Genomic DNA, 25,896 nt, shown 5'->3' with positions numbered 1-25,896 from the left:
ATGTTGTAGGACAACAGAGGGGAGCAGCTGATGTACCCCAGTCAGCTGCTTTCATCAGTCTCCAGCTACAGTCTGAGCAGAGGTGCTAAAGCCAGGGAAAGCACTCTCCTCTGTGCTGGCTCTTTATGGTAGGCTTTAAGGGCAGCAGGATTTCTCCAAGACCTAATTACACATATTTAGAAGGAAGCAATCATCAGTTTTTAGAGGAAATGGCAGCTATAAAGCTCAACAGTTAATAGAGGTGAAATGGTGCAGGAATGTTTTATACCCAGGAGGATGTGGCTATCCACAGGGCAGGTGGCACCTGTCCTTGTGATACCTGCACATGACAGCTCTGTCCATGTTTTTAACCCCTGGCAGATTAAGAAGACAGCAGGATCCAAGTGGACAGACCTCCAGCATTGACAGCAGAGCATCTCTTCAGAGGCACGAGAAGCTCCAGGATGGGAGGAACAACAATTTGCTGGGACACGGCTGCACCAGGGGCTGCAGCAGTTAGTGAGCCCCAGCCCAGCTCCAAAACCCAGGGTGGGGAGGCTCTCCCTGCACCCCTCCTCTGCACCCCTGACCCTCCAAAACAGGATCCCTGCCCAAGGACCAACCCACACGGCACACTGGCTGAGATTTTCCATGTGCTACTCTGCTCTCCTCTTGGCTCTGCCACTGGAAAAATTACCATCAGCAGCAAAATACAGTTTTTTAAGTAAGTGTGACTTTTGTTTTCAAAATCCTGGAAGAAAACTTGAAACAATTCATTAGGCAGCCTCTCAAAGTTTGCCACATTCCTGGATATTTGTGAGAGACAACTGGGGTCAGCTTTATCATGAAGGCTTTAATATTACCCACAGTCTCTCTGCTAATTAAAATGGTCCAGTTTGAAATTTTGTGAAACTGCTGGACACAGCTGTTTCTAAGCACCTGCTGTTGAGTTTATAAAAGATGTACATGATGTAGATACATTAATGTAGTGTCAAATGCATCAAATACTGAATAATTTCATCTAAATACCTGAAACTCATTGAAAAATTTGCAGTGTGAGTGTATTCACATTGTTCTTTAACATCATGTGTTCTGCTTTGTAGTAAAAGATGTGACCCTGGCCAAGTCAAATTTTTGCTAGTGACTTTAGTGGATGCAGGATGAGAAAAACCTTTTTGTTTGTAACAATGGGCTGACTGAGCCAGAGTTGAAAAGCAGCTTAGTAAGGAGAGCTAAAAACATTAAGAATTTGCTCAGATCCATAGCTAGGTGTTATAAAATGTTAAGAAGTTACACGTGTCTCTGTTTTCATGGATCTATTCTGGATAGAAATATCTTGAATAGAAAGAAACCTACTTTCGTCAAAATATTGCTGACATGAAATCCTTTTATTTTAAACTGCAGCCAAAATTCCAAACATTTATGATATTTTACAACTTGTACATCCACATTTTGATAATAAATGCATGTTTATTCTGTCCAGTTGTGCTTTTGTTTGGAAGGGTTACCACCTGTAAGCAAATTTCATTTCAACTTTTTAGAACAAACAGGTTAGGTTTTTGGAAGTGAAAAATATTTTCTTTGAAATAACCTATTTTTACGGCATAATTTCCGTTCTATCTGTTAAAAAACAAAGTTCTTTGTAATTGAATCTATTGTAAATTTTGTTTCATGTTATATGTAATTTTGGTCACAACTCTCAAATACACATTTTTATCACTCCATTAAATGATATGGTGTTCCATATCATCAACAATAGTTTACAAATGTACAAAGGTAAAGATTTTATGCCTATCATGAGCATGGTGTTGGTCTTCTTGTTTAATTTGGTCATAGACTGAAATAATCATACCATCAGCAAAGGAGCAATATTTTTCTGGTCATAAGAGGATAGATTTCCTTGCCCAGAATAAACTATTTCCCATCTATCCTTTCTTTTTTTTTTCTTTTTCCCTTGATATCCATTTCACTTGGGAAGGACCAAAGTAGATAAGATTTCAGATTATTTCTGTAAACACCTATTTTTCTGTTCCAATCAAAATGCATGGTGATCTTGGACCTTGATCTGGATCTGAAAGAAAATACTTTATTTATCTGAATAATCCCACAGAAATTAAAGTTACTAGTTAAATTTTATAAGTAAATATTTGCAGGATCCATGATGTATCAGATGATATAGATTAGAGCCATGGAGTGTTTATAAGGAGAACCAGTAATTCACTGAGATTTTTCATGTGAAATTTTCCAACTGGCAAAACATAGGGGGAAAAGGCAATTACACATTTGATTATTTTTTGCTGATTGCAGTTATTTTGAGCAAGAAGAGTTACTCTGGGTGATTTTCTGCATCAACCACATAGGATGCCATTGTGCTAGCATCTTAACTGAGGCTGGGAAGGCATTTTTGAAGAAATGTCCTACTCTTACAGCTCTACTGCATTTTGGCACATATTTTAGCACCCAAATCAGATGTTTTTTGGATGATACAAAACCAAAAGACGTGTTCCAAGAGTGCACTTACTGCCATCTTCCCAGCCTTGAGTCCGTAGACCACCAAAACTGGTGAGCGAAAATCTGAGATGGAACTTCCCCAGATGTGGCTCATGCAGATGTCAGGTCAGCAGAGCCTTTCCTGTCCAGCTGCACTTCCAGCTAATGCACACACAGCCCCCAAGAAGCCTGGGCTTGTGGAATGGGAAGTGGTGCAGTGAAAGAGCTACATAGTGCAAGATCAGTGACTGCATTAAAAATTGGAGGAGGTCACTGCAGATAGAATTTAATTAGCAGCAGGATTCTACCAAATATTTGCAGCCTTATCTGTCTCTTGCTGGGTGTCTTTGCCAGTGCTTTACTAAGCTGTTTTTGAGAGGAGATTGGTTATTCAATAGATTGCATCTGCTTAAATATATTTGCATAGAGTGTTGTGCATGAACGCGAGCTCACTCAGACACTTTAATTTCACGCTTGTTGCCACACGATCTTTTCCCAAACTGTGCTACTTGCAAAAAAAAAAAAAAAGGAAATCATGGCACCAATCAGGTTTATCCATAGTCCATGGCACTTCCACTGACTGCAAGCTGTACCTTATGCTGCATATAATTATCTGTGTCAACTTATTACACAGATCAGTGAATGCCCTCAGCTGTACCATGGAGATCAATATTGAATCAAAGAATCATGGAATGCTTGGGGTTGGAAGAGACATTTAAAGGTCATCAGTCCAATTCCCCTGCAGTGAGCAGGGACACCTTCAACTAGATCAGGTTCTCAGAGCCCCATCCAATATGTCCCTGAATGTTCCTAGGGATGGACCCCCATGTCTCTGGAAAACCTATGCTCTTATTTCATCTCTCCTTTTGACCAGCATAGCTGTAAGGATCTGTTTTCCCATGGGTAGCTCTGATAATGGTGCAGAAGAAAACAAAGAGAAGCTATTTTTAATAGAATATGATTTGTGGGGACAGAACACATACGAAAAGAAAAGTCACAAAGCCTGGGAAAGTGCCTGAGAAATGATTGTTTCAGATTTGTCTCTCCTACTTGAGAAAAAGTAAAAATGAATTAGCCAGATCTGGGCTCAAATATAGAGAAGAAAAAGGAAAAAAAAATGCTTTTAGGATGTGATGAACTTTCCCTGTCTTGATTGTCTGTTTTAGCAGATGGTTCTCCCTGTAGCTCTGCCTCCATGGAGTAAACATCAATGCACACAGCTCAGATGTGGACATGCACATGTGCACTGACATTTAGTCAGATGAATCTGGTTTGTGATGACACAAATTTGTTGAGTTGCAGTCTAATCCTTTTGAAAATATGGGATCATTTCTGATCTATTGAATAGGAGTAAGAGATGTTAAACAGTTTTCATCCTTAACTGCAGAACAGGTATTAGAGTGACAAGAAAATACACAAATATACTCTTGTCTTGCATTCCAGCAGAAATGAAAATGGGGAAGTCCTAACTAAGACATAGAAGGTTTTAAAATATACTCAGCTAGATGGAGGAAAAAAAGAAAGCAGGGCAGTCATAAAACCAGAAGAAACTCCTTGGCACTCATTCTATACAGTTTATAGTCTTGCAAAAATGGACAGTGATTTTGACTCCCAAAATCTCATCTGGCTTCTGCAAGTCATTTAAAAGATAAAAATGTTTTTCTCATTTCTGCTCCAGGGAAGAGAGAAAGAAATCTTACACAGCTGGAAAAACAGTTTGCTGCTGCCACTGTTTATTGCAGTGCCTCTTGCTCTGTGGTGCTGCAGTTCTTATCACACAGGCACATTCCCACAGCATCACTCCACTTTAAACTCTGCCAGATTTACCTTCTGTTCAGTTTTCTCCTTCTACGTTGTGTATTAAATATTGGCACAGTACTGTAAATGTTTAATTATCAACTGTCATAAAGTACAAATGGCTCCTTTCATCTGTAGTCTTGACAAAAATTATTAATGTAATATTTCCAGATTTTCCTGTAGATCTGGGGGGACTTGGGGGCTTGATTGTAGGTCTAGGCACATTATTTAAAATGACAGCTAAGTACATTATAGAGGAAATAATAGGCACCGATCCAGTCATTCAGATGTTTTCTGCTTGTAGGAACATGTGATGCCATTTTCAAACTGATTTTTGACTGTTTAAACTAAACTTAAATAATGCTGTAATGGAGAAACTGAAATAGGCTGAATTAGACCCAAAGTTTTTTCTGTTTTCCACATGGATAGGTATCCCAATACTTCTGCTGTGAAAAACATGGCTGCCAGCATAGGAGAAGCTCAGAGGTTTTGGACAAGAACATTTACAGTTTTGGTGGGAGCTGGAAAGCAAGGAGATATTCAGTGTATTAATAAAAAAAAGCTACAGGTTTAATAGGCTGTCTCTGTTAGACTCGCTGCTTTGGCACCTGCCCCAAAGGAGACCTGGAACAAACCACTGCCCTGCAAATGATATCCTTTATTTATTTATTTGACCCAGATTTCCTCCATGAAGAAGTGAGTCCATCTATGCAGAGTCTCATTAATAAGCAAAGGAAGGAAAGACTCCCCTGTCAGCAGTGCTGGGCTACTCAGACTCTGCCTTCTAGTGCAGCAAAAGGGACAACAACTTCCAGCTGCTGCAGCTGCCCATCAGTCCTGCTGGGGACAGCAGGAATTACTTTTTCTTACATATCCATTGCAGTTCATTCCCTTAGCACAAGCTACCAACACATCCTGTGATAACTTTTGTATAAGGGATAATGTAAAGGTTTTAGAGATCCTTCTGCTGCCACCCAAAAACTTCCATGATAGATTGGTGTGATTTTTAAAGAAGACCTTTGTGGTTCTTCTTCTGACAAGCATGCTACCAGCTAAATGACCGATTTCTTATGCACATTGTGCTTCATCATCTCAACTTTCATCAGAGTAGTTACTTTCGTTTATGTGTATTTTAGTAATTGAATCAGCTATGCTCTGGCCAGCAGGGAAAAAATGTTTTGGTATTTTTAGCTTTCATTTAGCAATGCAAATGAGCTTCCTATAATCATGTTTGTGAGAAAACACATGCTACAATCAATCAGAACTTCAATGACTGATATTAGCTATGCTCTATACATCAATGAAATTGGCTCAGAGTCACAAACTCCCTTTTTTGTCCTTTTTAATTGGAAAGGAACAATGCATCTAATCAATTAAACAATTTTTTTTACCACATTGCCAAGTTGTCCCCGTGAGTCCTTCCAAAGAATCAAAATTGTAATATAGGGCAGGGAGCTTTGTTGTTCCATGTTTGTGGATTTCTTTAAGTCCATTAAAAATAACAAAGCAGGCATAATAAAACTACTATAACTTTCTATATTCATTAAAAGAAACACAACTGAGAACAGTCACAAAATGTAAGTCCTTGCAAAATGTATGCCAAAGAATACAGAGTTATGTAAAACCAGTGCCCTTTAAATGGAATCGGATTTAGCCACAGACACTTTCATAGGCAAAACTATGTTTGAACTAGTGCTCTTGAGAATTTTTTGTTTCTTACTATCCATTGTTCTGATGTGTGCTATAATACAGCCCTGCAGTTTTCCCACAGTGATAATTTTGTACTTGAAAAATCCCTCTTGCAAGAGTACTATACAATTTAATTAGGACTTTTCTACACAGTTTTGTCATGACTATAATATTCTCCAGCCTCTGTGCAAAGGTATTGAGGCAATTTTGTTGTGTTTAATTAGTAATGAGAGAATGTTCTAAGTCTGCTCTAAGTCCTGAGTCCTATCATAATAAATGCTTTATCCACATATTAAGGTAAGTCAGACACTACTGCAATGAATTTACAATTTGAACTAGCTTTGTAAAATATACCTTGACACCAGGGATAAACTGGAAAAAGTGTTCAGAGCAGCAGGCAACAGTGAAATCAACTTAATAAATGTAACAAGCACCCATATAATGCAGATTTATGGATTATTTTTCTACATTCAGTTATGTTCAATCTCTCCTTTAAGGCCATACATTTCCCATTTATATCCAAAGCCTCAGGCATTATAATCTTGGAGGGTACAGCAAGGGCTGCAGTAACACCAGCAGCTGCAGCCTGTGCCTCATCCTCAGGCTCAGGGCAGCAGGGGCACACAAGCTCCTCCTGCTGAGCAGAAGATCACTGCATCTGCAGCATCCAGCTGAAGGCAGATGTGGAGAGGTGAAATGAAGTATGTAAATATGAGGAGAGCTGGCAACAGAGCTGGCTTGCTGCTTCTGCACCCCCTTGTCAAGACCCCATGTGGTTCTCCATAAGTCCTGCTCTTCCCAAGGTCTGGCAGGGCACTCACTGCTCCAGATGTGGAAACATCTGCATGTGAGCACTGCAGCACCAAAAACCACTCTGATCAGCAGCATTCTGACACAGGACAATTACTGCCCTTCCAAAGCCCAGTCAAACACCACCCCAGACTCATCCCCACCTCAGCCATGAGCTGTCACCCAAAACACCTGGTCTTGCCCCTACTCTCTTACTGTTGTTACACAAACTCCAGGAGTTAAAGCTTTTGGAAATGCTTAGAGTCTTCTGAAGCCCCATCAAGTCCACCAGAGTGTTTCAAAGTGTTTCCTGTAGGCATCATTCCTCTTCATTATTGAGCTAATGTTAATTTTTCAGAGGTACATATTAGTACTGAGCAGCCAATAAAACAAGGAAAGGCTGCTTGTCTTGTGATTCAACATACATTTTGAAGAGATTTATGAAATGTTTTCCCCATCTTATAGACACAGCTATTTTAGTAAGTGTCATAGTTTGTGGTTTTTTGGTTTGGTTTGGTTTGGTTTGGTTTTCTTTACAAATGGGAGGCATAACCACACAGTGTGGGCAGAGAAATCAGAGAAAATGCATGTTACTGACAGTGTGCTCTCACACCATAGCACTAACTTTCATTACCTTCTTCTCATTATCTTCTTCAAGATAATTTATCTGCTAAAGCTTGTAGCAGCAATATTGAATCCTACAGGACAAATTGTGGGAACTTTATTAAAAAAAAATACCACATCACATTAACAGTCTTTTATTCAACTTTTTCTTTTTATTTTGAAGACTATAGGTCCAGACAATAAGTCTTTTCTGGATCCTTCATTACTTCATATTACCCTCACTGTAATTTTTCTCCTCTATAAAAGCAAATATTCCCCTGGCAACACATACCACAAACATATTTTTCTGTTTTTCCCTCACAGTACTTTCAGTTTTCCCACACAAATGAAGATTTCTGTGTCTCTCAGACATTGTGCTGCCCCTCTCTGGGAAAATCTGTGTGAATTATGGTGACAGTTTACAATTGCCCTGTAAACTGTAAGTTATTGATATGAGGCTGCATTATCATATTTAAGATGCATGAAGTTATGAAGTTGCTAATACTTCACACTATCATGTTTCATAATACTGTAGGGTCTTGGAGAAAAGGGAGTTAACATTGTTTGTTTTTTTTTTTTTAAGTGTGGGTATGCACAATATCTAAATTCACGGCAAAGCTCTGGGTATTTTATTGCACAGCTTCAGCATGTTTTGTACCACAGCAAAGGGTTTTACCTCCTGGGACTGCTCCTTCCCACCTTGAGTGTGCCAATACTGATTTTCACCTTCCACTCCAAGAGTAGTGCTGCCATTCTTCTTGGTAGGACCAAGATTATTGGTTTCCTGAGTCAGTATCTACAGCAGGAACACAACCCTGCTGTTCTGGAAGAGCATTCATATGCATGAACCAATTAATTGACTATATTTTTTCTCTTTGAAGAAGGAATATTTATTTGTACTAGCTGAGAAGACCAAATTAAATCTTTTCCATTTAGTACCCTTCAAAAATAATTTTCTCACTTCCTATCAACTGTTTAAATCACTTCAAAAATGAATGCTACAAGATTTAAAAGGTGCTGAAAATATGCTTATGTTTTTCTTAAAGACATTTATTCCAAAACTCTTTCCATTAAAATAAAGCAGCCATCCTTCTGATCTTTATCTATATATGCTCATTACGTAGTATACACATATTAATCTATAATTAAAAAGGGTGGCTGTGAGGCATAGTTCATTTTCCCCATGTTCATCAAAAGCTTTTGGATACATATATCCCTTTACAAATGACAAGCCACACCTACAGGAAAACATACATTAGATAACAGTTAAAACATAGAAAACAGATTTTTCCTGTCCATGGATGGCAGAAGCCTCAATCTTCCAAGCTAAATAATGTGCTGAAGTATAATGAGACATAATGTTACACACAGTTACAAGTGTGTTAAAAAAATAAAATTTTGTTTTCTCTCCAGAGAATTGAGAGCTGAAGATTTTCTGCCAGAAGAGTTTGAAATGTATTTGGAGTGGGCTGGAGAGAAGGGAGTGCTTCTAGGAGACAGAAAAAACACACTGGCCCAATATTTGGAGTCTGAGAACGTTTTGCTGTTGCATTATGTCTTCCCAAATAAGGGTGTTTTGCTTAAAATAACCAGCAAGACTAGACATAAAAAATGTATTTAAACAAATTTCGTGTTGTTCCAGCCATAGTTTATTGTTACCTGGAGGTACTGTATTAATAGCAAAAGGTTGTTTTTGTTTTTGTTTTTTTTTTTGCAAAAGAGCTTGCACATGATGAGCTTTCTCTCGTGCTATCAGATAAATTTCTGTCTAACATCAGAATTTAGTGAAGTTTTTTTAAACTTCCCTTCTGCACCTCTCCAATTTTGGCCACTTTCAATGTCCAAGTATTAAAGACCTCTTCCTCTCAGGAATTTCCACTCTGAACTGTGAATCTCTGCTTCCCACCATGTATTATCTTCAAATAAAGTAACTTTGTATTATATTTAATGACAATAATTCTTTGTACTTCAAAGAAAGGTCTTCATTAACCATACTGGATGCCACTTCTGCTGTGGGGATGAGAGATCTTTGGCAGTCCTTCCTAGAAACAGGCTTAGCTGGGTCTTTCTGGATCTTCTCGATGCAGAATTATGAGGTAGCTGTAATGAGAGATTTCAGTGACTAAAATATTCAAGTGCCATAAATTTAGATGCCTGAGGCACAGAGCTCAGGAAAATTCTGGACCATGAGTTTAGTGCCTTTTAGTGCCCAGGGAGACCTCAGAGCCTGTGGGGCTCAGACAGCTGTGTCAGACACACAGAGCTCCCCACCACCATGTCCAGGCTTTGGGATATGTCTGGAAGTCCTGCCTTTCCTGGGGGAACGAGATCTCCATCCACCTCAGTCCTACAGCTGTCCTGGTGACAGTGTACTCTACACCAGCAACTACCATGACAGCTTAACACTAAGAATATTCATCCATAAAAATTAAAAATCTTTAGTTTGAAACTTTCCAAAGTCCAGGGAACTTAAAATATGTCCTTCCAGGAGAGGGGGCCACATGGTAGAAAGAAATATCTTTTTTTTATTTTATTTTTTCCCAGCCTCTGAGGAATCCCAGATTATTTTATAAATCTTCAATTCAGGGGGGAAATGCTAGGACAGAAAGAAAACACAATGCCCTTATATAGAGGACTGCAAAAAAGAGCACAATGAGTGTTGTACAGAACATAAAATTAAGGAAAAGTCTCTGTTTTTTCATTCTGTTCAAGTATCACATCTGTATTACTTGCTCTCAAGATCAACTACAGGACAAAAAGCTACTGCTCTCTAATAAGTATTCATATGAAAGTGTTCAAACTGTAACTCAGAATCCTGAGAGACTGGAACGCTTCTCAGTTCCATCTTTTTAAAATGAGAATAAATTCCATTTCAGTGGTAGCTTTGATGTACTTCAGGCATTTTTTTCCACATCAGTTAGAAGAAAATTATTTGCTTCAACAAATCTTAATGTCAGTATGTTTTTGGTTTTGTCTTTTATTAGATGAGAAACATTTTCTTAGATGGCAAACATTTTTTTTAAAAACCATTTTATGAAGGCACATTTAAAACATATCCTGAAATGAGGCTTGGTTGAATTTATATTATTCAAAACACAACCACATTGAATGATCCCTTTTGTTGGATGAGGAATATGGTATAGAGGACGGAGTGGTTTATTTTAACAAAAAATGCAGCTGGCAAAAGCCTTCATTAACACTCATGCAGAATTTTGTTTTGCAAAAAGAATAGAAGTGTGTATCAGAGCGAAGATGGGATGCATGAGGCCAATAAAATTCATTTCATTTGCTGCAAAAACAAATTGGCAAGTAAACACCATTCAGCCAGCCTGTGAAATAGTCCATCCACAAAATGTAGAGGAAAGAGAGGAATTTGCAGTGACCGAAAATAAGGAGCACTATGTCCTTTTCCTTTTATCAAGAAATCATGTTACTGAAAAGGTCTCTCCACTGTAAAAGAAGCAAGGGAAGTCACTAGTGCTATTATAGATCCATTTCCACTGGAAGATCAAAGCAGTAACATAAAGCAAGTATTAGCTGAAGCATTTTCTTCTACTGTCAAGGTAAATGGTAAAAGCTGCTAAATGGAAATCTATAAAAATGTTTTCTTCTGACATGTTGATGGTAATTTTCCTGACTGATATTAACCTCATTAAATAGCCATCAGTGCCTGCTACAAAAGTGAAGAGTCCCTTCCCACAGTCCATCAGAAGAAAGATGGCCAGTAATGAAAAATTCAAGTCTTTTACTTTCTGCTAAGCATGAACAGATGTATAGACAAATTAAACATGAACAAATGCATAGAAAAACATCACTTCTACTGGAAATAGTTTTGGTCCCTTGCCTACTACTTCATATTTTAATCACTCAGTGATTGATGTTCTATCCAAGTCTGGTATATGACTTGAGTTGATTTATTTTCAAGAGATACAGATTCCTCCATTCACCCATTACTGAGAAGGAAGATAGAGTATTTTGCTATACTTCTCTTTAAGGAATTTGGGTTCACTATAACACCTTTCTCACCTGCTGTCCCCAACACTGCAAATTGATGCAAAGAAACCATCACACCACAGTTTGGGCTTTTTTGCAAAGGCCCAGTCCAACACAAATGGTACCTGAGCACAGCCCCAAGTTTACACTTTGTAAAGATTCATGTAAAATCCAGGCCAAGTGCTCCATAGCCTCATCCACAAGCAGCTCTCAGGATCCCAGCTTATCCTATTCCTGTGACATTTTTGTACCCAATTGAAAGCAAGCTGCCACAAGCTACCTGGGCAGAAGGACACAGGTCACAGATCCTGCTTGATCCTCTCCCACTGGCATTTTGCATCAAATTCAGTAAAACCCTACGAAACCTAAACCCAAAATTCTATCCAAACATTCTTTGGTATGTGGTTCACTGAATGTGTGGTTCACACTGTGGTGTTTTTGTGAAGTGAAAGAGCTGGAGCAGTACCTGGAGAAGGAGCAAAGGTGGTGGTGGTGAAGCAGAACAGAAAATATCCAGGCTGAAAAGATGAGTCTGGGAAAAGAGGAAGAGAAAAGCAAGGAATGAGGCTAAAGTCTGAGATTACACAAGGAGATTGGGTTGGAGGTTAAGGTTGAGACACATCAGGAGATGTGGAGCCTGGGGCTGCTGGCAGAGCTTGGCCAGGAAGAGACAGCACAGATGAAGAAGTCCAGGGAGGAGTAAGCAAGGGGAGAAAAAGCACAACAAGAAACAGCCTGGAGGGCTTGGGGTGAGAGTGGATCTGTCAGGCCAGAACAAATTCTTGTGCAATGGATGGAACGTATTCTCCTGCAGAGACTTAATTTTCAACTGTACATGGTGTTACAAAATGATGTGAATCTTCCAGCAAAGTACATCTCAATCTTTTGTAGTTTCCCATGGAGAAATAAAGGCAAATAGGAAAAGCACAGTCACTGGCAACAGAGGTGTAGGCAAAAGAGCAAGAGATCTTTCAGACTTGCTGAGGAACCATGAGCAAAAATGAAGTACTGTATGATTAGAGCTCACCACCTCCCATGAAAATATTTTCCAAAAGTATTATTTCAGGACCAGAAGGCCTTGAAAGAATCAAAGCATTCTCACAGCAGGGGCTTTTGGTGTCTCCAAAACTGGAGGGCAGGAAAGTTGTCACATAAGAAATTCCAGGACTCAGGAAGATGGGGAAAAGGCTGGTAGGAAAGGCTCCTCTCCACATTTCATGGAAACCAAGACATTCCTTAGAAAGTGTTGATTTCTGCAAAGCTTCACTATCTGAAAGAATATGTTCTCTTGAAAAAATTCTACCAGCTGAAAGCAAAAAAGGAATCCTGGTTTTCTGGCTTCTTCATAGATTTATTTACACACAAAAATATTATGATATGGCTGTGTAAAAACAGTGAAAAGACAGAGAATGCCCAGAAAAGGAGGATCAGCACAAGAGCCCAAAAAAACCAGGTTGAAAGTCCAGAGGCAATTTAGCAGACCCAGTGGAAAACTTCTGATTTTCTTTCCTTTAAAGACCAGCAATAATTTCCAGAGGGCTTTTGTCTTTTCTACAGGGGATTCTTAATGGCCAGAAATTATGGCCAGTGTTTCATTTATCCAAGTAACGAGAAAAGCAGCATCCCAGATTTATAGCAACAAGGATTTTTGGAACCTCAGTAGGACTTAGATAGAAGCACTATGGTGGTAAAGTCCCTCTCCAGTGTCAACATCCTCTCTTCTCATTTGCTTACCAATGGTGGGGCATCAGCGAGGGTCCTGTCAAATGCATCTAGAGAAAACATCCCTTTGTCCAAGCTTAATGGCCTTTCCTAGAGATTGGATTAGACAGTCCTCAGGCAGAGGAGAGCACCAAACAAACTCCTCACTTTATGTGAGGTGCCTGATCATGGAGCTGTTGAAAGGGAAACATCATCTTCAGTTTGGAAGAAAGGTTTTAAAAGGGAAGGTCTCACCTGCATGGTAGAAACAAATGCTCTTGCCTACTTGCATCCCAGTGCTACAGACTTTGAATGAGAAACTCATATTCACAGGGTCCTGAGGCAAACAGAGCCTGTTGAAGGTACTCACTGCTCAGGTGAAGCTCTCTGAAGTATTCACATTCAGGAACATCATGAGTACACATTAGTTTTGAACACAAAAAGCAGAAAAGAAACAAAGCTTGCTTATCTTTGATTCTATTATCTGTCAAGACTGGATGTTCTTAGTTTTCCTTTTATTTGTTTAGAATCATGCATTATTTCAATAGTTACTACCTGGTCTCAAAAAACCCAACAGAAACCATTTGTAAAAACCAGCAATTCCCAGACTGTAAATGCCATGGGACTTTGATACTCTGCAACAGAACAACATTCCACTTCATTAATGTATACTGATGGGAAAGAGAAACTGCATCCCTTCCAAGGCAGCAGATAGAACAATAAAACTACACTTACAGAATCCCACAGACCTAGTGAACAATTATGTGTGAGGGCCCTGTGTCTTGTGAAAATCAGCAGTGGATAGACAGTGATTTGGAGCCATTTTCTCCTGAGAAATCAGCAGCCACTTCACCACAGGGATGTGCTGTTGCTGTGCCTCTACTCAGGGAGAAGAGACTCCAGAGGCAGCTCAGAGAGGGGATCAGGCACCCAGCTTTGCTGCAACAGGAAATGAGCTGTCCTGGCTGATGCCATCAGACCCTAAGTAAAGCAGGAGTACAGGATTTTTTCATTCTTATACTCTTCTAGTCAATGTCTGGATTCAGCAGGAAGGGAAATGAAAGAAATCCCAATTTTCTAATCTTCCTTCAAGGTGATTTCGTAAGGTTTAATGTGTATCGATAGTCTTTAAAGTATATCCATGCTAAGATTAACTTCTTACAGTCCTATATTTCATACAAGTGTTCAGCATCTATTTCCTAATTTTGATTCCATTTCTGAAAAGATACTCCACCTTTTAATCTTGCTTTATTACACAACTCTATCGAAGGTGAGATATTCACATGGAAAGTAGCCTACAAGAAGGAAACACTCCTGGGCACTGCCAGTGTCCCAGTGGCCATCGAAGTGGACAATTGCATGACCAGATAATTTTAATGTCTCAGTTGGGATTCAGGAGCAAGCATGGAAGATCCTTGCTTCTGAACACAATATGGTCACTTGTAACAGGAGCTCCAACAGCAAGCACACGAATACATGTGTAGTGGTGTGCAGCAGACCTTGCACATAAATGCTTAGAGGCAAAAAATAAGGAACAGCTGAGGGTAGGAATAAAGCCAAGCCTTTTACCTATAGCTTCAGAAATAATCTATTCCTTTTACACACAATGAGATGTGGGGTGTGCTCCCATTTCATCTGTTGGAGATGCTTGGTATGTGCCTGGTAAGCAGAAAATGTGTGTGCCTGAACTTCAGGGATATGTCAAACTTACCAAGTGAATGGTACTTAACAAAAGTAAGATCTTCTCTTCAGGGTATGGCTTGAAATAAAAAAATCAGCTGACACTTCATAAAAAACCAAAAAACCATGTAGGGACTGCAGACCAGGAGGGCAAGGGAAGCACAGCCCAGGAGAGATCCAGGGTTTCCAAGCTCCTGCTCTGCCAGGGGGCTGGTGCTGGTCCCCACCAGCACACATGCTGCTTGGGTGGGGGAAGGTCATCCCCCAGCCCCTGCTTCCCTACACAGCAGGGAAAAGGAGGGAATGACTCTGCCAACCCAGACATCTTGATATGACCACTAATGTTTTATTCTGACATTATGTTATATTATTTATTCTGACATTATGCTGTCACTGTAAGTCAATATTAATAATACTTTCTTACCTGCACACTCAATAATTAATTTCTTTGCTTTCCCAAGTTTCCAAGAATTCATTCTTGTCCTGTGTTCAGTTACACTTGGAAATTCAGCTACAAAGGAATTCTTAAGCTCCTTGGAAAAGGTTAATGATTGAGAAGTAGTTTTCTATTTTTAATACTTTCCTGGGGTCATAATTTAAGATAGCATAGAATGTTTTGTCAGAATCACACATGCCTGCTAATGTCAGCAAAGGGAACAGATGGAGTATTGAACTCTCAAATGTGTAGGTTTTTAGGACACAACTCTCAAGTCCTTCCACGTACTGTAATGACTTTCAGACTTGCCTAGATGAGATAGTATTTCTAGTCTTTGGCTTTCTTGTAAAGTGCATAAATGGAAGCTGAAAGCAATGACAAAAAAATATTTTATTCCCTTGTTCTGTTAATGTCAAGACATTGTGTTTACTATTTTTGATTCTTCCTTTTAAAATCCTACCCATTTCATGTTACTATTTTTGGTATGTGTCTTCCTTCCAAACAACACAGATGTATTGTTGTTGACTTTTTCTCCTAGCTTATTAGGGTCAACAGGACCTTAATACATCCTACTGGAACTGCTCCCTTTAAATGGAATTAAAATTCAGCTGTCATTGAAGATCTTTTTGTAGTCACATCGAATGTAGGTAACATAAAGCTGTAGAGAAAATTGTAATCCTTTTGAAATCCATTAAAGTTTTACCACTGATTCCCATGGAACCAGGATTTCACTCTCCCTAGAAACTGTGTTCTGTCCTAGTAACCTCCTCCCTGAAGTCTGAGAGCCCTGGGATGGTTATGGGATTCCCTAGGAGAGAGTGATCTGCAGTGCCTGGGAGAGACTGGGAGTGGGTAAGGACAGGAGGCTCACCGGGGGATCAGACACACAAGGAGCCAGAGCCCTTTAGAACTCAGTTTTAGGAGTACAAAGTCCTTTGCTGCTTCAGGTCCAGCTGCTGGTAGTCAGTGAGAAACAGGTCACCTACACAGAGAGACTACAGCAGCATCTCCATTTCACTCTGTGAAAATCCAGTTCAAACACCACTTGTGAAATCCAGCTGCATGCTATTTGAAATTGCCCATTTCTATGAGAGAGAGACTTTTTAATTTTATGAACTATAGCATGTCTTCTACAGGAATCTTATCTAGATAAGACATTTTGTTTATGTTCCATAAGAGTTATGTGGTAGATGGCAAAAATTCAGATGAGTCAGGTTATATTGAGCATGAAACACAAGCAGAACCAAGAGTCAGTGTCATCACTGGGCTAGTTTCTTCTGGGATTGGATTCTATCAGAGAGTGTCATAATATTTTTTTATTCCATCTTCTCTAAAGACTTCTTGGAATAGCAGATGTCTAGTTATCAAAATTGTTCTTGAAATTTAAATAAATGTGCCATATTCTGATAATATTCATCCTTAGGATCCATTGAAATTAATTCTGTATTAATATTTTATTTCCTAGCAATACAATTCACAGGTTTTCTTCACTATAAACAGAGATGAAAAAGTGGGGGTGAAAACCAGCTACAAAATGTGCAGCAGCCTATGGCAGATATAATGTTTCCAAATTAAATCTCTGCATTTTAGTGAAAATTCCAAGTACATTAATGCTCAGAAAATTCATAGAATACTGGCAGATTCAGAAATCAACATTTCTCAGGAAAAAAAGTTAATTTATACTTAAAAAACTTTCATAATTCTTTATTATTTTTAGTAAAGAAAAAAAAAGTGGGTTCTGTCTTTTGGGAATAAGAAAAATCAAACTTAGGCAATGTTAACCTTTTTTTTTTTTTTTTGCAGAGTTTTTCAAAATTAAAGCCAGAAAGTTATTGAAGTAGAAGAATATCCCATAGGATGTAAACTATGGTTAGAAATTTTTCTAACTAATTTCACTGTATAATCTCAATAGTTACAAAATTCCAACTCTTTTAAAATCATTTACATATTTAGTGTGCTGAGGTTTAACTGTTGCTTAACAATGGTCCACAGGTTCCACAAGAACCTATACTTCTGAAAAAATAGTCTCATTTTCTGTATTTCACTTCAGGCTCACTGTATTTCATTTCAGGCTCCATCTCAGCCAGCTGGTGACAGTAATAGCTGGTATTGTGATACAATTTCAGGGGCTGTGTTACACAAAACCCTACAAGAAACACAGGGAAAAGGTCTGGTATTGCACCGAGTCATCAGCTAAACAATTTATAGAGTGTGCATGAGAGCAGCTAAATAGTCCTTCGAGTATTTAAGATGCACATTCATTTATTCAACTGCAAAATACCCCTCCCATTAGAAAGTAATAAAAGGAAGGTTAGAGATATCAAAAACTTGATTTTGTATTCTGTTCTGTATCATATAACCTTGCTTAGGTGAATGCAGCCTCAGCCCAAGCTGCCCTGACAGAGAACAGAGTTCTTGTTATCAACATATTTAGTGCTAAGAGGGGAAAATTGAGGATGCCACCATTTTTCTTCAGGGGCACATTCATCTCAAAGTTTCTCACTGCTCCTTTTTGATCCTCCAATTGCTGTTAAATTACACTTGGTTTCAGCCATTTCCCCATATTTTATGGGGACCTCGGAACAAAAGAAAGGAAAAAAATAACTTTTCATTACAGAGCAAATCAGAAAAAAATCTTGATTGTTCAGCCCTTAATTCTTAAGGGATAAACAGAAAAATGAGAGATGCAAGACTTACACTGAGTAGCCTGTGTCAAAGCTAAATGAAATTACCACTTAGACAAGTTTGGAATCTGGGACCTGAAAGAAGTAGAGAATGACAGAAAGAAAATATATGGACCTGGAGATTCAGTCCTCAGATCAGGGTTTTAAAATAAGCCTAAACAAATTGAATTAGTCACCTAATTAAATTAATTGAAGAACTGAAATTAGTTTCCTGCTGTAATAGATTTTGTAATAGTTTCAGCTGAATAATTTATTTGCTCTGAGTTTTTTATGCAATTGATTGATTAGTGAACAATTTTCAGTTGAACAGTAAATATCTGTAGTGGCTTGCATGATTTAATAGCCAAAGAACCCAGAGCTAATTTACTGTGAGACCAAGAAAGACTGAAAAACATTTTGTTTCAGTTGTTGGCAGTTGCTGTGGCTGAGTTACACAAACACAGGGGCCAGCATCTCTCCAGGAACAGGGGCAGCAGTTAGAACACTCATCTGTGCCAGGCCCTTCAAACTGTGCTGCACAAAGACCAGAACCCAAATTCTCTGAATAAATGCAAAACCTCCCAATGTCATTAGGAAATCAGGAATCAGGGTCTTTGTTTCACTATAACATTTCAGGCAATGTCTGCTGTCCATCACATTTCAGAAGGCAATAATTCTTGGAAAACACTGATTTTGGTTCATTAGGACTATTTTTGTTCAGGATTCACTCTGCCTACATTTTAGCACAACAAACTGCCATAAATGTAGTTTGGGTTAAATTAGTTCTGTCCTACTCTTGCAGCCATTTGAAAATACATGGGCTGTGTCATCTAAACCCACAGTGCCATTTAACAGCAATAGCTGTTCTGCTGAGAGTTATGATCTCTCTGTCCAGGATTGCAATTATTCCTAGCAAGTTCTGAGTATTTCATATGACTGTTTCAGCAAAATTCACCCAGCAATCCATCATTCTTGCTCATATTCCTCATTGTTTGTGCCTCTCTGAAACTGCATCCAGATTTTAAAAGGAATCCAGGAATATGTCTATGCTACTAAAATTTTTATCACTGAATATAAATTCAGTAATGGATTATTCAGTTGAATCAAGAAGAAAAAAAAGGATGAAATAAGTAAATTCACAGTAATATTTTGGGATATTTCAGGGGAAGTTCATGACACTTTAAAAATGACATCTCATTCAGTATCCCAGAAAAAATAAATTTATTACCCTGCAAAGAAAATAAGCCACAATAAGAGCTGTGAAAACATATCTTTCTCTGCAAAACCAAAATCATAGAACCATGGAATAGTTAGTGTTGGAAGGGACCTTTTAAATTCATCTGCCTGAGACCCCTGCAATAAACAAGGACATCTTTAACTAGATCAAGAGGTTGCTAAAAGCCCCATCCAAAATAAAAGCAAAAATAAGAACAAGAGGACAACTATTCTAAGACATTTCTTGGTCACATATAAACCTCAATTTTACACCAGTTGTTGTCACAGGAACAATTTATTAGAGAATTATTAATCAACGGAGAAAGCCTGTAACAAACTTAGGATACATAAGCAGAGCAAAATACAGCAGCTTACCCTAACTGATCTACTTTAAGAAAAGAAAATAACAGTCTGATATTACCAATGCTTTATATTCCCACAGAAAATGAATCACTGCTCCTTCACCCACTGATCTCTTATTTTGGAAACTGCACTTTCTAACTGATAGCAAATATTAAGTAGAACATACATACCACGTGACAACATATTTTAATAATACATCATTTTAGAGATGTAGGTGTATGAGTAAGTTCTGGCAAGTGAGAACACTCCAAAAAACTGCAAAGCTATTGAAAAAGAGGGAGAAAAATGGTCCAGAGGTGAAAGCACTGAGCTGTTATTCTGTTCTTGGCCCTGCCACAGACTCCTGGTTTGACCTTTAGCAAACAGGTTTGTCATCAGCTTTCTAAGGAGCTAAAGCACACCTCGAATGCCTCAGGTCTCCCTCCATAAAGAAGAGTGACCCTTCTCTGGAAAGCAGTTGTGATGATGCATTGTGAGAGGTTTAGACACTGTGGTGATAAGACTGTACAAAAACAAACTGTAGCGAGATAAAGCTTGTACTGTCAGTCACCAAACCGTGAGGAGGTGTTTCTGAAAGAGACATTTTCATATTATTTACTCTAAAAATAGGGAATTTTTACTTTTCTCTTCAACTGTACAACAGTTGCAGAGTAAGTACAGTAAACCCAGACAGCTTAGACAGCAAACAGGCATGAGTAAATGTGTAAACCCTGAGTGGTGTCACACGGTGCTGCCACTCATACTCACACCTTTCCTCTGGCACTCACGTGTGCTGAGGAGGAATGTGGCTCCAAGAGAACACCTCTGGCCACAGTAGAAGACAAAGACGGACAGACTGCAGAAAAAAACTCATTTTGAAGCAATGGAGCACATTTACATATATCCCATGCAAACCACTGTTTATATAAATCAAACAAATTTTTCTCTACCTAGGAAATCTGTGGATCTCATTGCCAAAGGGTGCTGTAAGTCCCAACATTACATGGGTACAAGGGTGGAGAAACAGATGAAAGAGAAACTCACTGAAAACACAGAAAACACATCACATTGTCAGAGACTTAAACTACCTGCAAACTGGGAAAGGGTGTGAGTTGCTGAACCCTTTCTTAGTGCCTTAGCACCAACACTGGGGACCAAACACTGACTTCAAAAGACTTTCAGATGGACCACCTAAAGCCTTTCTTGAGGCATTTCAGAATAAACTTCCAAGGACACACAGACACACACACTTTCTTGTTGCCAAGACCTAAACCCCCTGGCACAAAGGACAGCATTCATGGTGATAACTTTAGGCTCCACCACCAAGGCCAAGAGACCTTCATTCCCATTGTCTGATGTTCTGCTCTTTCTCCTCTAATACAGAAACCCCCATTTATGAAGCCATCCTCTCCACTGAAATAAGGACACATTTTTTAAAGTAATCAATAGGAAACAGCCTGTATTTTAGAACAGGTATGATTAGCCAGTGATGAAAATATCCATGCCACAGACAAAAAGGCTGCCAGGTCACATCAGAACAAATGCACATATCACACAACCCCTCTTGAGCTGTATTTTTCCAGGTATCAGATTTACCTCAGGAAAGAGGATAACAAATATACCAGTTAAATCCACTGATGGTACTAACTAAATAAACAACACTGCCATCAGCTCACAAATGGAGGAATAGTAGAGAACTACAAATAAAAAGATGCACAGCTATCAGAAACACAAGCTCTTGCAGTTGGTGGTATCCACTCACATATTGGTGTAGCTCAACACATGCTGCAGAAAACAATAGCACCTTTTAATTCCACTGCAGCTCATTAATGCTAATTTGAGCCCTGGCCTGATGTTGTGTGTGGAAACATATCCATCTTACGCTATGACTTCAGTTGTAATGTTTCAAAATGCTATTAAAATTAATAAATTATTAAAATAACCTAATTTGTCCCCTGATTTGCAAACATTGCCAAGTACAGCATCCCTCCTGTTGTTCTGCACATGCATATTCTGAGTTTACAAAAAACTTGAGAAGTGTTATAAAAAGGCCTGCACCCCTTTCTTTCACATTGCATTTATTCTGCATCTTCTCAAGGCAAAACCAAGCACACATTCTCTACCAGCTGGGGTGCACTGTGTTAATTTGGATAGAGCAAATAGATCCAAACAGATAAAGATGCAAACATGTACAAGTACTAACCAAGGTTCAGAGAAATGAATGATATGAGCACCATAGCAACAGCCTCCAGTAAATTTTTTTAACCCTGTCTTAAAGATATAAAGGAGGAAAAGAAAACTCTTAAAGCATTTGAAAAGTGAAAGCCAAAGTGAAATTAAATTTAACAATGCCATTTACCACTTTCCTTTTACCTGTACAGAGGAACTCTATTGAATAAAAAACACATTTATTTGTCACTCTTTTTAAGTGCATTAAAGCATTTAGCTGTCTCTTCTGCAGAAAGAGAGGAATTGGAATTGTCACTGCTCTCTGAGGCTGTTTTTTTTTGCTTCCCAAAGGACAAAATGGGAGCAGACAAAAAGCTAACAGAGAAGCTCAGTTCTTGTCCAGACCTGATAAATCTCAGACTAGGGGAGCTATGCAGGCAGACCAGCTTTTGCTACCTCTCTAGCTGTACAAAGATACCAGGCCTTTTTTTAATTTATTTTTATTTTCCTCACTTTATTCCTCTTTTCTTTGTTATCCTTTTCTTTTCTTTTCTTTTCTTTTCTTCTTTTCTTTTCTTTTCTTTTCTTTTCTTTTCTTTTCTTTTCTTTTCTTTTCTTTTCTTTTCTTTTCTTTTCTTTTCTTTTCTTTTCTTTTCTTTTCTTTTCTTTTCTTTTCTTTTCTTTTCTTTTCTTTTCTTTTCTCTTATCTTTTATTTTCTTTTTTCTTTTCTTTTCTTTTTTCTTATCTTTTATTTTCTTTTTTCTTTTCTTTTTTCTTATCTTTTCTTTCTCTCTTTCTTTCTCTTTCTTTCTTTCTTTCTCTTTAGTTTCTTTCTTTTCTTTTTTTCCCTTTCCTTCCTCTTCTCTTTTTTGCCTACCCTTTTTCCCAAAAGAAATCTGCAAGCAGGGAACAGGGCATGAAAGGGATGATCCAGGTAAGCAGAGTTCCAGGGCTGGGCCAGGGTGCAGATGATGGCACACACAACCTCAAACACACCCTGCCTGTTTCAGTCACCACAGAGGAGCAAAAATGATGGTGTGGGGATGTAGCACAATGGTGATCACCAAATTTGTCCCAGAGATGGAGTTCCCCTTGTCAATCCACCTCTCTTCTTCACACCACCTGAAAGATTATGGACCAAGGGAAGGAACTGAGACAGGGAACAGGGAACAATATGCTTTTTCAATTTTTCTGTCAGTTGATCCTGAATCAAAGCTTGATTTTTTTTTTTTTCCAGGTTGTCTTCCAGGTAACTTTTGATCATAGCTGGAGCAGTAGCTTTTTGGTTTTTTTACTGACAAGTTCAGAAGTTTATACTGCTTGCAGAAACATTTATAGAAAAATGACTCACATTTTGGCCAGCTTGGGTTTTAAGCCTCTTTAAGGCTTCTCTTCCCAGAAACACCTTTTGTCTCACTTTGGTGATATGCACAGCCCAGCAGTGAAATGCAATGCAAATGCTAAAGTGTGGGAACCCTTAAAATTAGAGGGTTTTGAGAAAGCTGTAAAAGGTAGGTTTTAGAGATAGAGGTTGCTTTTCCCCATTGCCAAGTCAGTGAGCCCTTCACGGAGCACAGGACAATGAATACAGCCCTGAGCAACAGCCCCAGGATTGTAAGCAGACCTGTTTTTAATAAAAACACTTGAAGATAGCAAATGCTACTTTTGTGATCATTCTGGAAACTAATCAAAATTTGATTCAAGAAAAGGCAACCAGAACAGCTATTTTCCCACTATGAACTACAACCAACAGTTATGTTCAGAGAAAACATGAAGTGATTAATCCAAATCTATGTAAGCAGTAACTCTGAACCCATCCCCTACTCACTTCTGCCAGGCCAGGACATTCATTGGTATTCAGAAGCTGCTGTATGAAACAGAGCTTCAGGAGGGCTGTATCCACACACATATTTTTCAAGCTGTTATACTCTCTGCATGCTGATTGAAACCCTTCCTGATGAATTTATCCATGCTCCTGAATTTTAGATCTAACATTATATTCCATTAACCTCATGGCAACAGGAACAGGCTTCTATTCACTGAAAAGATACTGGCATCTCATCCCTATCTCTTTCTCCACACACATTTCACTGAAACAGTAGTGGTAGAATTGGCAGGATAGCCCTTAACTCCACACTAAATACTTCACAATCATATTCTTTTTTAAGTGATTACTTTCACACTAGAATTGAAAATAAATTTTGAAATGAAAATTATTCTCAAGAAATAACTGAAAGCCTCAGTAATAAATGCATTCCTTTTAATGACAACTCTGCATTATCTGAAGACTCAGTCCCTCATTCAAATTGTTGCAAGCTCAAGAAATACATATTGCTGCTTTTTCCCCTCAATTGTTCTCCCACTCCTTTGGGTTTAGGAAACTTGTAAAATAGCATCAGCTGTTCTTTACCCCTCACTGGGAAGCAATGGCATCATCTACTCCTAACCAATGTTCATGGGATAAATGCCACGTGGTAGCATCTGCTGGAAAGACCACTCTATTTTTCCTTAAATCTAATTCTTCTGTGCTTCATTTCACCCTCTGGGAAATGATAGCACCTTACAATTTTTAGTCAAAACAAATGCTGCAGGAATGGAAATACTGAGAAGTTCATATTGATAAAACACAAACAATTGTTTTATGCTTTGATATACTTGCCCACAATGTGCAGCACTTGGCTGGTGGTTGTCATCTGGTAGTTGTCATTCCACCTGCAATTCTGTATGCCCTGCAAGGCTGCTCAGTGTGACCAGACAGGCTGAACACAAAGTAGTTAGAATTATGCCTTTTAGCTGTGGTGGGAATCAAGTGGAATAAAAATTCCCTAGTCACTGGGAGGGTATGCAAGGGTGAATAGAGCAGACATGGATTTCAAATTTAAGGATTTGTTTCCAGCTAAAATGCAGAAAGTATGCACAGATGTATTTATTTCTTGTATTTATATGTTTAGGCTAAAGTAGAAAGAGAAATTTTTAAAAAAACAATAATGTAGCAGAAATGTATGATTCAACAAAAGAGCTTCAAGGGTATCAGTTAGGAGACATCTATTAACATTGGTGGATCTGTGCTCAAGATCTGACTCCAAGTGAAACTTTCACAGATGTGTAATATAACATCAGTGTTTCACCAAGCACATCCCCATTCTTAGCTTGCTGGGTTTTTAATTCAAGCATCAGGAAGAACTAAGGAAAAAAAAAAACCCAAACCATAAAATTTCCTGCTGGGAAAAGCTATGATCAACACTTAATTTCTGTAATGCACAAGTAACTATTTGCATTTCAGCTCACAGCAGCAGCAGTGCCTGCACACATGGCATCATCGTCAAGCAGAGAGAGCAGATTTCTGTGTCTGTTCAGCAACAGAGCCATGCACTCACTCCCAGGCAAATCTATCTTCAAGATAGCCTTGCAGGCTCTGTAGATCCTAACTATCATGAGTCTATAGAGTTGTTGGTATTCATGTTGATGAACACAATCTCTAGCAATAAAACCAAAATTCTTTCACAGCATGGTGAGCTACAGCTGAGCGTGGCAGCAAGCATCCTGAGCATATTAGTCTCATAATATCCTTCAGACTCCTCTAAAATGTCTGTACCTGACTGCCCCAGGGCTCAACCCCAATCCTCACTCACAGAAGCTGGAAAAGGAGAAAGAACTGTTGGGCATGAAAACTGGCAGCAATAAGTTAAATGCTTTCATAAAATATGTATTTCTCAGTGTAACAATGGCAAAACTCAACTGTTTGCCAGAAATCTTTCATTCACTCAAAAATCTTGTAATGATGGTTATAAAGTGATAGGCTAAAGTGTTGCTTAATGTCAGCAGGCAAAGAGCACAGGGGTTACTCAGCTTCCCTTCAGAATGACTGCTCCAAGGGTCCAGAACAATCCAATGCAACACCCAGATGACTGTGCTGCCTCATTTTCTTCACCTATTGAAATTAAGGCACTTGAATTACTGGGTTTTCAGACTTAAGGCAACTACACTAAGGCTTCTGGAGGATTTAGACAGTGTAAAGGCTACCTCTCTGGCAATAACATAACTCAGTCTGGTGAGGAGGAATACCTCTGCTTTCAAGATTACAGTGAGTGCCTCCATTCATACAGGCAGGAGAGGGCTATCAAGTTGCATCTTCACATGATTTTGAGGACTGTTTTATATATCTGACTGTTAGTGGAGGATGAAACATTGAAACAGCTTGTTTAAAAACACTCACCTTGTAAAGCCCTGATGACTCATTAGGAAGACATTAGAAAGAAAAAGCCCAACTCTTAACTAAGAAAGTACATGTACATCTATGATTTCTCAAGCAAATGTGCTCTGTGTCAGCCAGTCAGCCACCCCCTGGC

The 25,896-nt window shown here is 38.7% G+C and overlaps 1 protein-coding gene across 2 annotated transcripts in view; it reads left to right on the top strand.

The window, feature by feature from the left end:
- STK32B (serine/threonine kinase 32B) overlaps positions 1–6,397 on the top strand; it is a 161,323-nt gene extending 154,926 nt beyond the window's left edge. For both annotated transcript variants that reach the window (XM_031504578.3, XM_085577686.1), the window contains exon 12: positions 361–6,397. In XM_031504578.3, coding sequence (XP_031360438.1) covers positions 361–499 — 139 coding nt within the window. In that variant the 3' untranslated portion in view covers positions 500–6,397. The remainder of the gene's footprint in view (positions 1–360) is intronic.
- The last annotated feature ends 19,499 nt before the right edge of the window (positions 6,398–25,896 follow it).

This window comes from Lonchura striata, chromosome 4 (genome assembly GCF_050655825.1).
Source record: "Lonchura striata isolate lonStrDom1 chromosome 4, ASM5065582v1, whole genome shotgun sequence".
Classification (NCBI taxonomy): domain Eukaryota; kingdom Metazoa; phylum Chordata; class Aves; order Passeriformes; family Estrildidae; genus Lonchura; species Lonchura striata.
The sequence above is the reverse complement of the archived record's forward strand: the minus strand, read 5'-3'. Positions and strand labels throughout refer to the sequence as shown.